Source organism: Lissotriton vulgaris, chromosome 8 (assembly GCF_964263255.1).
Source record: "Lissotriton vulgaris chromosome 8, aLisVul1.2, whole genome shotgun sequence".
Taxonomy (NCBI): domain Eukaryota; kingdom Metazoa; phylum Chordata; class Amphibia; order Caudata; family Salamandridae; genus Lissotriton; species Lissotriton vulgaris.
Window position 1 is genome coordinate 37,048,862 of NC_141696.1, and position 13,757 is coordinate 37,062,618.

General features: G+C 44.0%; 1 protein-coding gene across 1 annotated transcript in view; it reads right to left on the reverse strand.

Annotated features, from left to right (window-relative positions):
• Window positions 1-13,757, reverse strand: part of LOC147693336 (transient receptor potential cation channel subfamily M member 2-like) — a 136,409-nt gene that overhangs the window by 121,124 nt on the left and 1,528 nt on the right. Inside the window, exon 2 of the mRNA XM_086933209.1 lies at window positions 7,903-8,021. Coding sequence (XP_086789335.1) covers window positions 7,903-8,021 — 119 coding nt within the window. The remainder of the gene's footprint in view (window positions 1-7,902; window positions 8,022-13,757) is intronic.

The following is a 13,757-nucleotide window of genomic DNA, read 5'->3' on the forward strand; positions in this document are numbered from 1 at the left end:
GCATATAAAATGTAATGACATGCGTTATAATGGCATTGCGGAGTCATGGTACTTTCATAATGAAAGTATGCGGAGTGATGGTATGCGGAAAGAAAGTTGCGGAATAATGGGTGTTTACCCTCCCCCGGTAAGTACATTGGTGGCACGGCGGCCCACATCTCCAGCAACATACTCATATTTTTTCACCACCGATTTGAAAAATGCACAGGTCTCTCTCATTGATGGCCAGCACCGACATACACTTTTAGACACACCTCCCGCAACAAGTTCTAGAATTGCGAACTTTAGAGCTGGGGAGCTACGTTCGAATCTCGGCATCAGCTCAACATCCTGTGATTCCAGGCAAATCGCTTTGTCTCCCTGTGCCTACCACAAATGAATGTGTTCTTCTGTAATGTACATTGTGCTCATGCCATGTTGTCGAGTTAGCGCTATATAATATTGCAAGGAAAAATAAAGTAGGGAAACTCAAGTTCACGCACTACTGAACGCGCACTCTTAAGTGCATCAGCAGTGCACTATAAGTCGGAGCGTTTCACAGGCCTGTCTCAGATAAGAAATGCTATCATAACGAAATCCTACAAAACAATATACTACTGGCCGGCAGCAATTCATACCCGGACAACGTCGGGACGGGCTGCTAGTGCCCATATATAGGTATAAATCACCATGTACTTATATAGGTATAGAAATCATAACCATATTTAGACTTAGCCCATGCAGTCCAAATACAGCAGGGCTACTTCCACTAGTTCCGAAAATCCACAACGATTTCTTGGAAAAACTCGCCTTCAGCAGTCAGGGACTTCCCCTTGCTCGAATATTGATTTGTCCAAGAACTCATGGAGTTCTCAAAGAACTGCAACATTATGTCCAACCTTACATCAAACTCGGCACCTTCAAGGTATAAATATGGCCACACTTGCCCTAGCAAACAAACTGTGGTTTGGAGCAGTTCGACTATCTACCTACCCGACACAGCTCACCGCAGCAAGTGCTGAAGGGAGCCAACCCTCCAGCAGATGCACTGAGAGAGACGCTGTCTTTTTTCTTGCTGAGAAATCCGGCTCCAGTGTTTCCAAGCTCCCCTTGTGGGGTGTTGGGAAATCGAGTCCTGAGACAGAGAGATACCAGACCTCCTTCATTCTAAACCAAGGTACGGAGCTGATTAGAACCTAAGAGAAATATTGGATAGATTCTTGGCAAAAGAATACTAAACCTATGCTACACAATACTTACTTCTTCCCTCGTACTAGACCTAGGTTAGGTACATTGGGGTAGGCGTGTTTTAGAAGAACCAGTTATTTACCATTGTTATAACCATTGTTATTTATATATGTTATTTTATATAGCTTAGAAACCATACCATGCTTTTACAGTATTATTTAATAATACTCTTCTTGCTGTACGCATCATACTTTACAGCCAGTATTACGATTGTAGCAGTTTATTTCTTTTGCATGGGAAAGAAGACAGTTCAATAAATACCTTTTATTGAAAAACGCCCGTCTCTCTATTTCTCTGCACCTCTGGTGAAACGATACATGCAAGATTGACTGAGTGAAATATCTATCTGTTGTTTCCACGACTCTAGAGGTACGTTTTATTCTTGGAAGACAAAGTTGTCATGTTTATGCGGTTGTCAGAAACTAATGACCTCTGAGCTAGCTGGCACCCACAGTTAAGTTTAATATATTCGATAGAGACCTCGTTGACCCAAGTCCTACGTCAATTCTATAGTATATATTATTCCAATGCGCAGAGCCTATTGGGAATATAGGAACTACACTACATCAAGGGCTGTTTGAAGTCCAATGAATTGCACAATCTGTCGCAAGATGGTCAGCTTCTGCATAGCCTTTCCTTTTTTAACTCCGGCATAGCCCACAAAGAGTTGATCATCCACCAGGAACTCTTTTGTGCGGTCAAGGTAGAACAACAACACTATTTTTGTGTCCAGATGGTGGAGTCTCGCCTTCTCTTTGAAGGGATTAGGATGAGCAAAGAAGGTAGGGAGGGTAACGCTCTGGCCCCATGGGAGGGAGTAACAACCTTTGGAAGGAAGGAGACACAGGTTCGAAGAACCAGCTTGTCTGGGAAGAAGGTGGTATGAAGAGAGTGCACAGAGAGTACCTGCAATTCACTGATCCTCCTGGCCGATGTTATGGATATATGACGTTACAACGTGTTATCTTACAACGCTGACCGTTGCAACGCAATTTTTACAACGCAGGTACCATTACAATGCATGCCATTACAACGCATGTCATTACATAGCAGATACTATTACAACGCATGCCATTACATCGTAAGTATAGGTAAGTATATCTTTTTTTTTTAATTTAATAAAGTTAATTTAATTAATTTAAAAATTGTAAATAATATTATTTAATTTTAATAAATTAAATAAATTAAAAAGGTAATTAATTTAATTTAATTTAAGTAATGTAATTCAATTAAGTTTATAATAGTAAATATTGTAATTAATTTAATTAAAATTAATTTAATTAATTTAATTAATTTAATTTATTTAAAGTCGTAATACCCCTGTACCCTTAGCCCTAAAACCTAAAAATACCCCTGTACCCCAAAAACCAAACCCAGCCCTGAACCCTAAAAATACCCCTGTACCCCAAAAACCAAACCCAGCCCTGAAACCTAAAAATACCCCTGTACCCCAAAAACCAAACCCAGCCCTAAAACCTAAAAATACCCCTGTACCCCAAAAACCAAACCCAGCCCTAAAACCTAAAAATACCCCTATACCCCAAAATCCAAACCCAACCCTAAAACCTAAAAATACCCCTGTACCCCAAAAACCAAACCCAGCCCATAAACCTAAAAATACCCCTGTACCCCAAAAACCAAACCCAGCCCTAAAACCTAAAAATACCCCTGTACCCCAAAAACCAAACCCAGCCTAAAACCTAAAAATACCCCTGTACCCCAAAAACCAAACCCAGCCCTAAAACCTAAAAATACCCCTGTACCCCAAAAACCAAACCCAACCCTAAACCTAAAAATACCCCTGTACCCCAAAAACCAAACCCAGCCCTAAAACCTAAAAATACCCCTGTATCCCAAAAACCAAACCCAGCCCTAAAACCTAAAAATACCCCACAATTACTTAAAATAATATATATAATTAATTTTATAAAAATACATAAATTAATATTTTAATTTATTTTTAATATTAATTAAATTAATAAAATAATGTAAAATAAAAATAATATACTTACCTATACTTACGATGTAATGGCATGCGTTGTAATAGTATCTGCTATGTAATGACATGCGTTGTAATGGCATGCATTGTAATGGTATTTGCGTTGTAAAAGTTGCGATGTAATGGTAGTGCGTTGTAAAAGTTGCGTTGTAACGGTGCAATACCGATGTTATGTACACTAAGAAGGCAGTTTTTATTGTCAAGAGCCTAAGAGGGCAATTGTGTAGAGGCTTGAATGGTGCACACATGAGAAAGGTAAGGACAAGGTTGAGGTCCCACTGATGAATGGCATAGGGAGAAACATATGCTGCAGGCTTTTAAGGAACCTAGCCCCAACAGGTGACTTAAAGAGAGATGATTGGTCTGGCAACTGCAAAAATGCTGAGATGGCAGAAAGGTGACCTTTAACTGTGCCAGAGCACAGCCCTGCTAAGCCAAAGATAAAGCAAACAAGGGAACTTTGGATAAAGGTGAAGAAAGGGGTTCAACACTGTGGATAGACTACCATGACACAAACTTATTCCAATGGCAGACATATACTGATTTGGCAAGAATAACATCACAGACTTAAGGAGGAATCTGTCAACTTGCCACTCAATCTCCATGTATGTAGGTAGAGGTTCAGGTGCAGACCCCTGTCCTGTTGCCTCAACAGAAGATCCTCCCATAGACTAGAGGAAGCCTGTCTGGAGGTCCATGGTCATACTCAACAGCTCAGGGTACCAGACTATCCATGCCCAATCTAGAGCCACCAGAATGACTTGGACCCGGTCGTTCCTGTTCTTCTTGAGAATTCAGTGCATGAAAGTGGTATTGGTGGAAAGGCGTCCAGGAAGCCGGAGCTCAACTTGAGACAAAAAGCCTTTCCGAGCTAGAGTTCCCTTGGAAACTCCAATGTGCAGGGCTAATGACTGTGTGTGCTCAGCAGTGGTGAAAAAATCTAACCAAGGCTTGCCCACTGCTGAAAGATACCTTGCACCACCTCTGATGGAGACACCAATCATAATATACTAGGCATCCTCAGCTGAGTTTGTCCACTCTGACATTCAGAGATCCCACCAGATGCTTCACCACCAGGAAAATGCCCTGAAGTTCCAGCCATGTCCAGAGGCGCAGACACTATGGACACAGGGTCCATGACTCCAGGCTGCCCTGTTATTTGCAGTAGCATGTGGCAGTGGTGTTGTCTGTGAATACCTGCACCATCCTTCCCTTGATTGAAGGAAGAAAGGCTTTTAATGCCAAGTGAATAGCCTGAAGCTCTAACAGGTTTATATGGAGCAAGGACTCTGCCAGAGACCTGAGAACTCTGATCTATTCTCCACCTCTCCCAGATGGCTGCCCAGCTCAGGAGTGATGCATCTGTCACCCCTGTTAGACTTGGCTGGGAAAGAGAGAGGGGTCTGGCACTGACCCATTCACAGTTAATTTGCCACCACTACACGTCTTTTGCAGTACCCTCCATGGACAATGTTGAGGAGATTCCCCTGACACTGGACCCTCTGGGCTTTCAGGTCTCACTGCAGAGCCCACATGTGTCACCAGCAGGATTCAGGAGGCCATGAAGCCTTAGAGCCTCAGAGTCAATCTCATCGAAATCCAGGATAGAGGCTGAAACATCGGTATCATAGCCGGAATATCCTGGACGCGCCACTCAGGAGAATAGTCCGGAAACTGCACCTTGTCTGGAACAGCTTCGATTAAAGGGAGCATCTGAGAGTGAGTCATGTGCAACTTTGGCATGCTGATAGTGAACCACAGCATCTGCAGGAGGTTCGCTGTGGTCTGAAGGTGGGTTACAACTGCCCGTGGCAGGCCCGCCTTCTACAGTCAGTTGTCGAGAAAGAGGAAGCCTGAAATCCCCAACCTCCACAGATCAGCAGTGACTACCATCATCACCTTGGTGAACATCTGAGGGGCACTGGGAAGGGCAAAAGGTAGCACAACAAACTGAAAGTGCTCTTGGCCCACTGTGAATAGCAGGTAACACCTGTGGGCAGGCAGGACAGGGATGTGAAAATAAGCATCCTGTAAGTCCAAAGATACCATCCAATCTCCTTGGTCCAGGGTAGACAGAACTTGCGGAGGTTTGAGCATTTTGAACTTCTCCTTTTTCAAGAGGAGGTTGAGGAGGCATAGATCCAGTACAGCGCAGCGCCCGCCTTCCACCTTTGACACCAAAAAATAGTGGGAGTAACAACTACAACCTATTTCTTTATTCAGGCATCCTCTCTATGGCTCGCTTGGCCAAGAGAGCCTGCACTTCTTGATGGAGCAAGGAGAGATGGTCTTCCATCAGCTAATCGTAAGTGGGTGGCATGGGGGGAGGGTTTATCACAAAGGGGAGGGAGTAGCCCTTTAGACTATCTAAAGTACCTAACTGCCTAATGTTACTGATCACCACCAGTGGGGAATGAGATAACTTATCCTATAGGCTTGGAGGCAGCGGCTGCCGGGGGATGGTGGACTGACCAGACTGCTGGCCACCTGGCCCACGTGGTCTATGGGACCTGCATCCTCGGCAAACAAAATGGCTTAGAAGCCTGCAAGGCGTGGTAGCTGGGAATGTATCATTGTGGTTAGAGACCCCGTCTGTGGCCATGAAAGAGGCGGAAAGCGGATTGGGGTTTATGAGGAGCCATAGACAAGCCCAAGGACCTTGCTGTAGCCCTGCTGTCCTTGAAACACTCCAGCGCTGAATCTGTCTTGTCTCGATATAGACAAAAGCCATCAATGGCATGTCCATGAGAGAAAATTGGACATCAACAGAAAAAACAGATGTTCTCAACCGGAAGTGGCATGGCAAGGCCACCAACGAGAGAATCCCTCTACCCAGCAAGTTAGTCCTGTCAATCAATCAATCAATCAGTGACACTTATAAAGCGCGCTACATACCCGTAGGGTCTCAAGGCGCTGGGGGGGGGGGGGGTCCATATCTGATGGGGAACTATGACACATCTCTCCCATTGGCAACAACCATTGGGAGTATGGCCCGGGCCTCCTCCGGGACCATAGGCAACACTTGCGCAACTGAATCCCCTAGTGTATTGGAATAACAGCCCAATAATCAATTGGTGTTCACTGACCACAGTTCTCATACAAAGATTCTCTACCTGTAAGAATCAATAGGCGCTATATGTCTCAGATAAGAAGACACCCAAGAAACTGACCTACTGACAAAGGCATGCCACGAAAGAGATATCAAAAAATATCAACATTAATTGGTGAATAATTCACATTATAATTTATTAAATAAGCAATAAAAAAAGGATAATATCGAAGTTAGTAATATAGTAGCAAAAATATCGATGTTACTAATATCGATTTTAATATTAGTGTTATGTATTTTATTTGATATGTTTATTTTTATAATTTTTGTTTATTATTGTAATAGTTTTAAAATAAATGTATTAAATTGTTTAAGTTAGTAATAATTTATTTAAGTAAATTATGCGTTTTAGTACCGTAGCGGGTTGTGGGTTTATAGGAGAATAAGGTGGAAGTACATTTAATTGTAATTAAGTAAATATTTTTTTAGTGTTGAGTATTGATAATTCAATTGTTAATCAATTATTAATTGGGAATACATTTCCCTCCTATAATATTTTTTAAAAATAATTGTTTATTAATTATTAATTATTAATTACATTTTATTTTGTTATTATTTATTGGTATTTATCAATAATGTTTTGCTAATAATTATTAATTACTAAATGTTTTTTAATAACTATGGTTTTTTGGTATTGATTTAAAAAAATTATTCTTCAATCGTATTTATTTTAATTGTTAATTATTAATTGGTATTTATTTTAAATAATTATTTATTGGTATTGTTAACTTTCCCTACTGTTGTACCCTCTAGAGTTGGAATAGTATTTTAACCCCTACCCTATCCAACACTTTCCCTACTGTTGCACCCTCTGGAGTAGGAATTGTAACTTTGACCCCTAGGCAATCCAACACTTTCCCTACTGTTGCACCCTCTGAAGTTGGAATAGTAATTTTAACCCTAACGCTATCCAGCACTTTCCCTACTGTTACACCCTGTGGAGTTGGAATAGTAATGTTTCCTCCTACACAATCCAATATTTACTGGTTTAGTTAATGCAGTGTCTAATTTATTTGACATTAATTTTTAAAATGTGTTATATATAGCTTTGATATTTTTATTTATATTATTGTTGTATGTGTATGAGTAATTAATTGTAAATATTCTCAAGTAAGTATATATATATTATATTATATATGTATATCTTTATTTTTTTACATTATATGTATTATAATTTTTAATATATGTTTAACTATGTTTATTTTAATTATATGTATTTATTTAATTTTATATTATTTTTAAACATTAAAAAAACAATATTTTTTTACAAAAATATTTCTTTCTCGATATTTTTGTACTTACCTTAATGTAGCTAGGACTTCAATATTTTTGATGTCGATATTCCACCTCCGATATTTTTGATGTCGATATTTTCGACGTCGATATTCTGTCAGTGATTCATTTGAGACACATATCCTAGACTTGGAGTTTGTTGCCATATTGCAATGTACAAAAAAATAGCATGATACTTTTTCACAACTATATTGGTCTTTTGTTCCACCCAACGGCTTCAATGAGTTTGCTTTTCCCAAATAGTTTTTTCCTCTTAAAAATATTCTCTACCCACCTGCAGGCCACACCTGCGACAAAGAGGATGAGGCCCAACATGTCCACCTGATTCCAGAACTTGCTGATATATAAGAGGGACCTCTTCTTGCTGCCCATGCCCTCCGGGTCATAGAAGCACTGCAGGAGACAGAGACACAAAAAGAATGAATGCCAGACAGATGCTCGTCCAAAGCCCTTCTCATGACACACTGATGCTATTAGACAGCCAATTAAGCAGACTCCACTACTAAACCACAATCTTTGGAAGCGAGGCGGCAGATCAGTCTTCTGCTTTTGAGACCCACCCTGGAGGTTGGAGAAATACCTTTTCCAGCATCACTACACTTAGGGGCTGATTCCGATTTTGGTCTGAAGGGCTCCGAACGATGGTCGGAGCCCTTCTGACCGAACCGGAACGTGTCGCACGGATCCTTTTCTGACCGAGCCATTCTGATGGCTCGGCCGGAAAGGAATCTGACTCGGATTTCCGGATTGCGGACGAAAGGCTTGGAGAGCCCGTCTGCTGCCCGGAAATCCCTCAGTACTCCCCGGGGTGCCTCTTTGTGACCGAGGGAGCACGATGGCAGTTATTCACTGCTTTTTCGTGCTGGTTTTTCCGGCATGAAAAGGCAATTGGAAACTATCTTTGGGGGCCCCCAGCAGGGCCCCCATGGGTGCGAGGCTGCCGAATGGCGGCCTGGGGGAACCTATGGTGCCCCTCAGTTGATCCCTGCACCCAGTGGCAGGCACCTTGGGGTGCCGGCCACAGGGTGCAGGGATAAACTGAACCCCTGCTTTTCACAATGCAGGCATGCATTCCGCTCAGAATGCATTCTTGCATTGTGAAGTATACGAGTGTGACAGAACCCTGTTCGGTCGCATCGTACTAGCAGGACAGTAACCGACGACAGCAGGTCGGTTGGTTACGGCTCCTGACCGATGTCGAGGGACTTAGGTCCATCCAACATCGGAATCGGCCCCTTAGTGGAAGCCTACCTACTTGGGGCATACCAGGTCGCACTTTGGGGGAAACAGCAACTTATGGTTAAAATTTAACTCACTCTCTGTGTTCATCCACAGGTAATGATGACAGTAGAGAACGATGAGGTGCTGTGTATTTAAAAAGGATACCCCTGGGTATTAAAAATCACATCTGAGAAAGCTAAATGGTTTCAAATACAACAATAATTGGATCAAAAAGCAATGCTCGATAACCATTGTTAGGGTAATGTACTCCCTCCCTGCTGGAGATGAAGCATCCAGCAATGTGTGGTGAAGTGATATTTGTACTACCTGAGGACTCCTGGTTGGTCTCTAAGGTTCTGGCAGAATGCAAACAGAATAGAAAGACTCAATTGCACATAAAGTTACACAGTTTAAATGTGAATATTTGGGTGGATTCTAATCCACTGCAATTCTAGCAGGCCCAGTTCCAATGTCAATGTTCCTATTCAGGGATAATTTTAGACAAGTTTTTATTACGTAGGCTTGTTCATCAAAGCAATGCCAGAGAACCTCCCTTAATTTAATATTTGCAAATGTATGAATAAAACTGGGTTAGAAAGCAGATTCAGTAGTTTAATGTTGTCTTGAACAGATAACAAAATACATATCATTGGCATTAGCAGAGAACTTCTAAAGCGCTCGAAGGTGTGGTGGCAGCATTCCCGAAGGTCCGCTGAGTGCTGGGGGCAGACTGCGAGCTTGGGACATTGCGTGGAGCTCTTCTGCTACCCGTTCCCTATTCCGCCATATAACTTTTAAATCGCGCTTCCCGCCCGATATTTTTAAAACTCTCTCCCTTTATTGTCCTTACTTGATTTTACTCCGGGCCAGACTGCGGGTGATTCAATACCCGTCCCTCCTGCAAGGTGTGCCCCCCTGCCCCGGTCCATCACGGCTGACGTGCCGCTTGTTGTGGAGGGCAGGCGCCATCTTTGGTGAGGACCTGGACCCCGGCGGTGACGCACGCTGCGGTCTAGTTGGGGTTTAGACTCAAATTGCAATGCATCCCCGGAAGCGCAGCGGACGAGCGCAGCGGGCGCGACGATGGAGCGACGAAGGTGCGCCTAAGGTAAGCCCGTCTGCGCCCGTCGGCGACCGACCGGGGCAAGGGGCAAGTCCCCCTGCCCATTTGTTGAGATACTCATCTTCTAATGTAACTCTACTGCATGCCCATCGGCCTCTCACCACGAATACTCAGACTAGACTTGAGTCACTGGGGCTATTCTGTGACAGGGAATCTTTCCCTGAGATTGACCTTCTTTTGTCTCCGCCCCCTGACCTTCCTCCCACATTACTTTCCTCGCCAGACCCTGATTCCCTTCTTACCACAGGGCCCTTATACTCCAAACTCAACGTGAGCTATCTTAACACTCGCTCTCTGGTTAAACACCAGTTGGAAATTTTTCATTACTTAGATTCCTTGAAACCTGATATATTGCTGCTGACGGAGAAGACCTAGCTTAATGAGGAATCTTCCCCAGATATTCTTGCAGCAATTCCCTCTGGTTATTATATTCTCCGAGCGAATAGAGCCTGCGACAGGCCAGGAGGTGGGGTAGCAGCAATCATTAAACAGCCAATCAGATTTTCTACTCTGTCAACTGTCAATATCCCTTTGGTCGACCTTCTTGTGCTGAGATTGGAATCTCCAATGAATTCCTTTACTTGTGTCCTCGCATATCGCCCTCCTCAGTCAATGCCTGAGTTTCCAATGTTATTTGGCGACATGCTTTCCCAACTAGTGATTAATCACTCTAAAATCTAGTTCTAGGAGACTTTAATTATTGGCCCAACCACTTGAAGGAGAACGCTTGCTCTGTTATGTTTTCTGACCTTTTAACTGGAATAAACTGCAGCCAACATATAAATGCAGAGACTCACATCAAAGGTCACGTCTTAGACCAGGTCTGGACTCTGAACTTGGATATATCTGCCCCTCTCATCTCTCCCTGTGTATGGTCAGACCATTCCATTATCTCTTTTTTCCTTACGGTCACCTCTTACCCCAGTAGGGTCCTAGAGTGTAACCTTTCGGCCCGGAACTGGAATAGAGCTGACCTTAGTGAATTTGTTAATCTTCCTAGAACCTCAATTCCTTCTCCCTCTGATTCTGACCCTATTGATGCCCAAGCCTCCGCCCTTATGTACTGGCTCGAATCAGCCAGCGACGTTGTTGCACCTCTCAAGCAGATTAAACTCAAGCGCCTGCACGACGACCAACGGTGGTTTACTGAAGATCTTAAAGGCCTAAAGCTTGGTCTCAGGCAAGCCGAGCGCCGCTGGCGATGAGGCTATGCTGCTGATACGAGACTGCATTTTGTGTCTCTGCTCAAAGAGTTTAAAGTAGCGGTCCTACTTGCAAAGACCTCTTATTTTTCCAAAAAGATCGTTGAGTCGGCTTCCAAAACTAAAGATATTTTCTCCATTGTGGAGGAGCTGTCTCATCCAGATAGGGTCACCATCAAACCCCCTCCCTCTCGTGCGCTCTGCGATTCCCTCAATCAATTCTTTGTGGATAAAATTGTCAACATTAAAAACAGCATTTCTCTTGTGGGTTCTTCCCCTTCCCCTATGCCTTACTCTTCCTTGTCCTTTCCTAACCCCCAGTTATTGACTCAGATCCCTCCGATTTTAGAGGAGGAATTTTTAGCCCTCTTAAACAAGGTTGCCTCTGGGTCCCCCACCGATTGTTGTCCCCCCCAAATTCTTCGTGAGGCTTTTACAGCCTGTCTGCTTCCCCCTTTGGGGCTTTTGAATAAGTCTCTCTCCTCTGGCCTAGTTTCCAACTCATTTAAAGTTGCAGAGGTTGTGCCCATCTTATAAAAACCTACGGCAGACCCTTTGGTCATGAGCAATTACCGTCCCATTTCCCTTCTCCCTTACCTCGGCAAAATTCTTGAGTCTCATGTGACCAACATCTTGAACTCATTTGTCGAGCATTCTCAATATCTTGACCCCCAACAGGCTGGTTTTAGACCCTCTCATTCTACGGAGTCTGTTATATTGTCGGTCATGGTGTCGGTGTCACATGGCATTCTTCTCGGTCGTCTGCGGAAGGTGGTGATAGGAGGTCAGGCTCTGTCATGGCTGGAGAGTTTTCTCTCCAATCGTACTCAAAGTGTCATGCTAGGCTCCCTACGTTCCACCTCCAGGGAGCTCACCAAGGGATTGCTACAAGGCTCATTCCTAAGCCCTACACTTTTCAATGTGTATGTGGCACCCCTGGCGGACATTGTGAGAGCGTATGGGTTCACCCCGGTATCATATGCTGACAACACCCAGCTCCTGTTCCCGTTTCAAACTCTTACGCCTTCAGTCAGGAAATCCTTCGCTGAAGGCATGAGAGCAGTGGCAGACTGGATGACCCTAAATTGCCTCCAATGCAACGTAGGCAAAACTGAGGTCTTGTTGTTCGGGGAGGCACCTCTCCTGTGGTCACCAGATTGGTGGCCTTCAGACCTGGGACCTGCTCCCTGCCCTAAGCAGATAGCAAAGAATCTAGGAATACATCTAGACCAGGCCTTGCTACTAAGAGAACATGTTAGTCAGGTGACCGGGTCTTGTTTCCACACTATCGGACCCTTAAGACGAATCTTTTCATTTTTGCCTGACCAATACAGAAAGACCCTAGTTCAGACCCTTGTAATAAGTAGGTTAGACTACTGCAATGGCCTTTACATCTCTGCCAATGAGGAACAACTCAGTAGATTACAAGTGGTCTAAACACCGCAGCAAGACTGGTCCTCAATGCCCCGGCCAGATCCCCCTCCCGTCCTCTCCTTGATACACTCCACTGGCTTCCAGTACGCCAAAGTATCAAGTTTAAGATTTGCTGTACAATTTTCAAATGTCTTTCTGGCTCAGGACCAAAATACCTGACAGAAATATTCATTCCCTATAGGCCTGAACGTGCTCTACGTTCCAGCAACCAAATGCTTCTTCAGGTACCATGTGTAAGGAAAGTAAGACATGGAATTCACTTCCCCTCACTTTGAGACAGGGCACCAACTTCCAGAGTTTTAGGAAATCCCTTAAAACCTATCTTTTCCCATCTGTGTAATCACAGCACACCTCCCTGCGCAAGATTGGGTAACATAACCTTGGCACAAGCGCAGAGATACCCTCTAGGGGGTCGATTCCTGCGCTATACAAGAAACTAAATAAATAAATAAATGGAGGAACTGCGTAGAGGAGCGGGCTCTAACATCAGTAAGGTTTTGGTGCTCCTGGATCTGTCGGCAGCCTTCGACACGGTCGACCATGATATTCTGGTCGACCGTGTCGGGGAGGCTGGCGTTCGGGGTACGGCTCTTGACTGGATCCGCTCCGTTTTAAGCAATCGCCTCCAGGCGGTCCGACTTTCGCAGTTCACCGCGGACAAGGTCGAACTGACCTGCGGTGTCCCGCAGGGCTCCTCCTTATCCCCCTTCTTTTTAATTTATACTTGGTTCCCCTCATCCGTTCTCTGCGAGGCAGCCATGTCACCGCGTTTAACTACGCGGATGACATTCAGCTGGTCTTCAATATTGACTCCACGGACCAGTCCATTGTCAAATTTCAGTCAACCCTATGCCACATCAGTGAGTGGATGGGGGCTAACCACCTCAAACTTAACCCCGACACGACTGAGCTGGTTCTTGTTGGGGGCGCTGCCAACCCATGGAAATCCACCTTTTGACTCAGCAAAATGTCTGGGGGTGATCATTAGTAATGATCTCACACTGAAGCCCCAGATCAATGCCGTAGTTTCTTCCAGCTTCTTTCAGTTGCGGAAAATCCGCAAGATTGCCCGCTTTCTGACCATTGAGCCCCTTACTTTAGTCCTGTTAGCCTTATTCATCTCAAGGTTAGATTACGCCAATTCTCTCT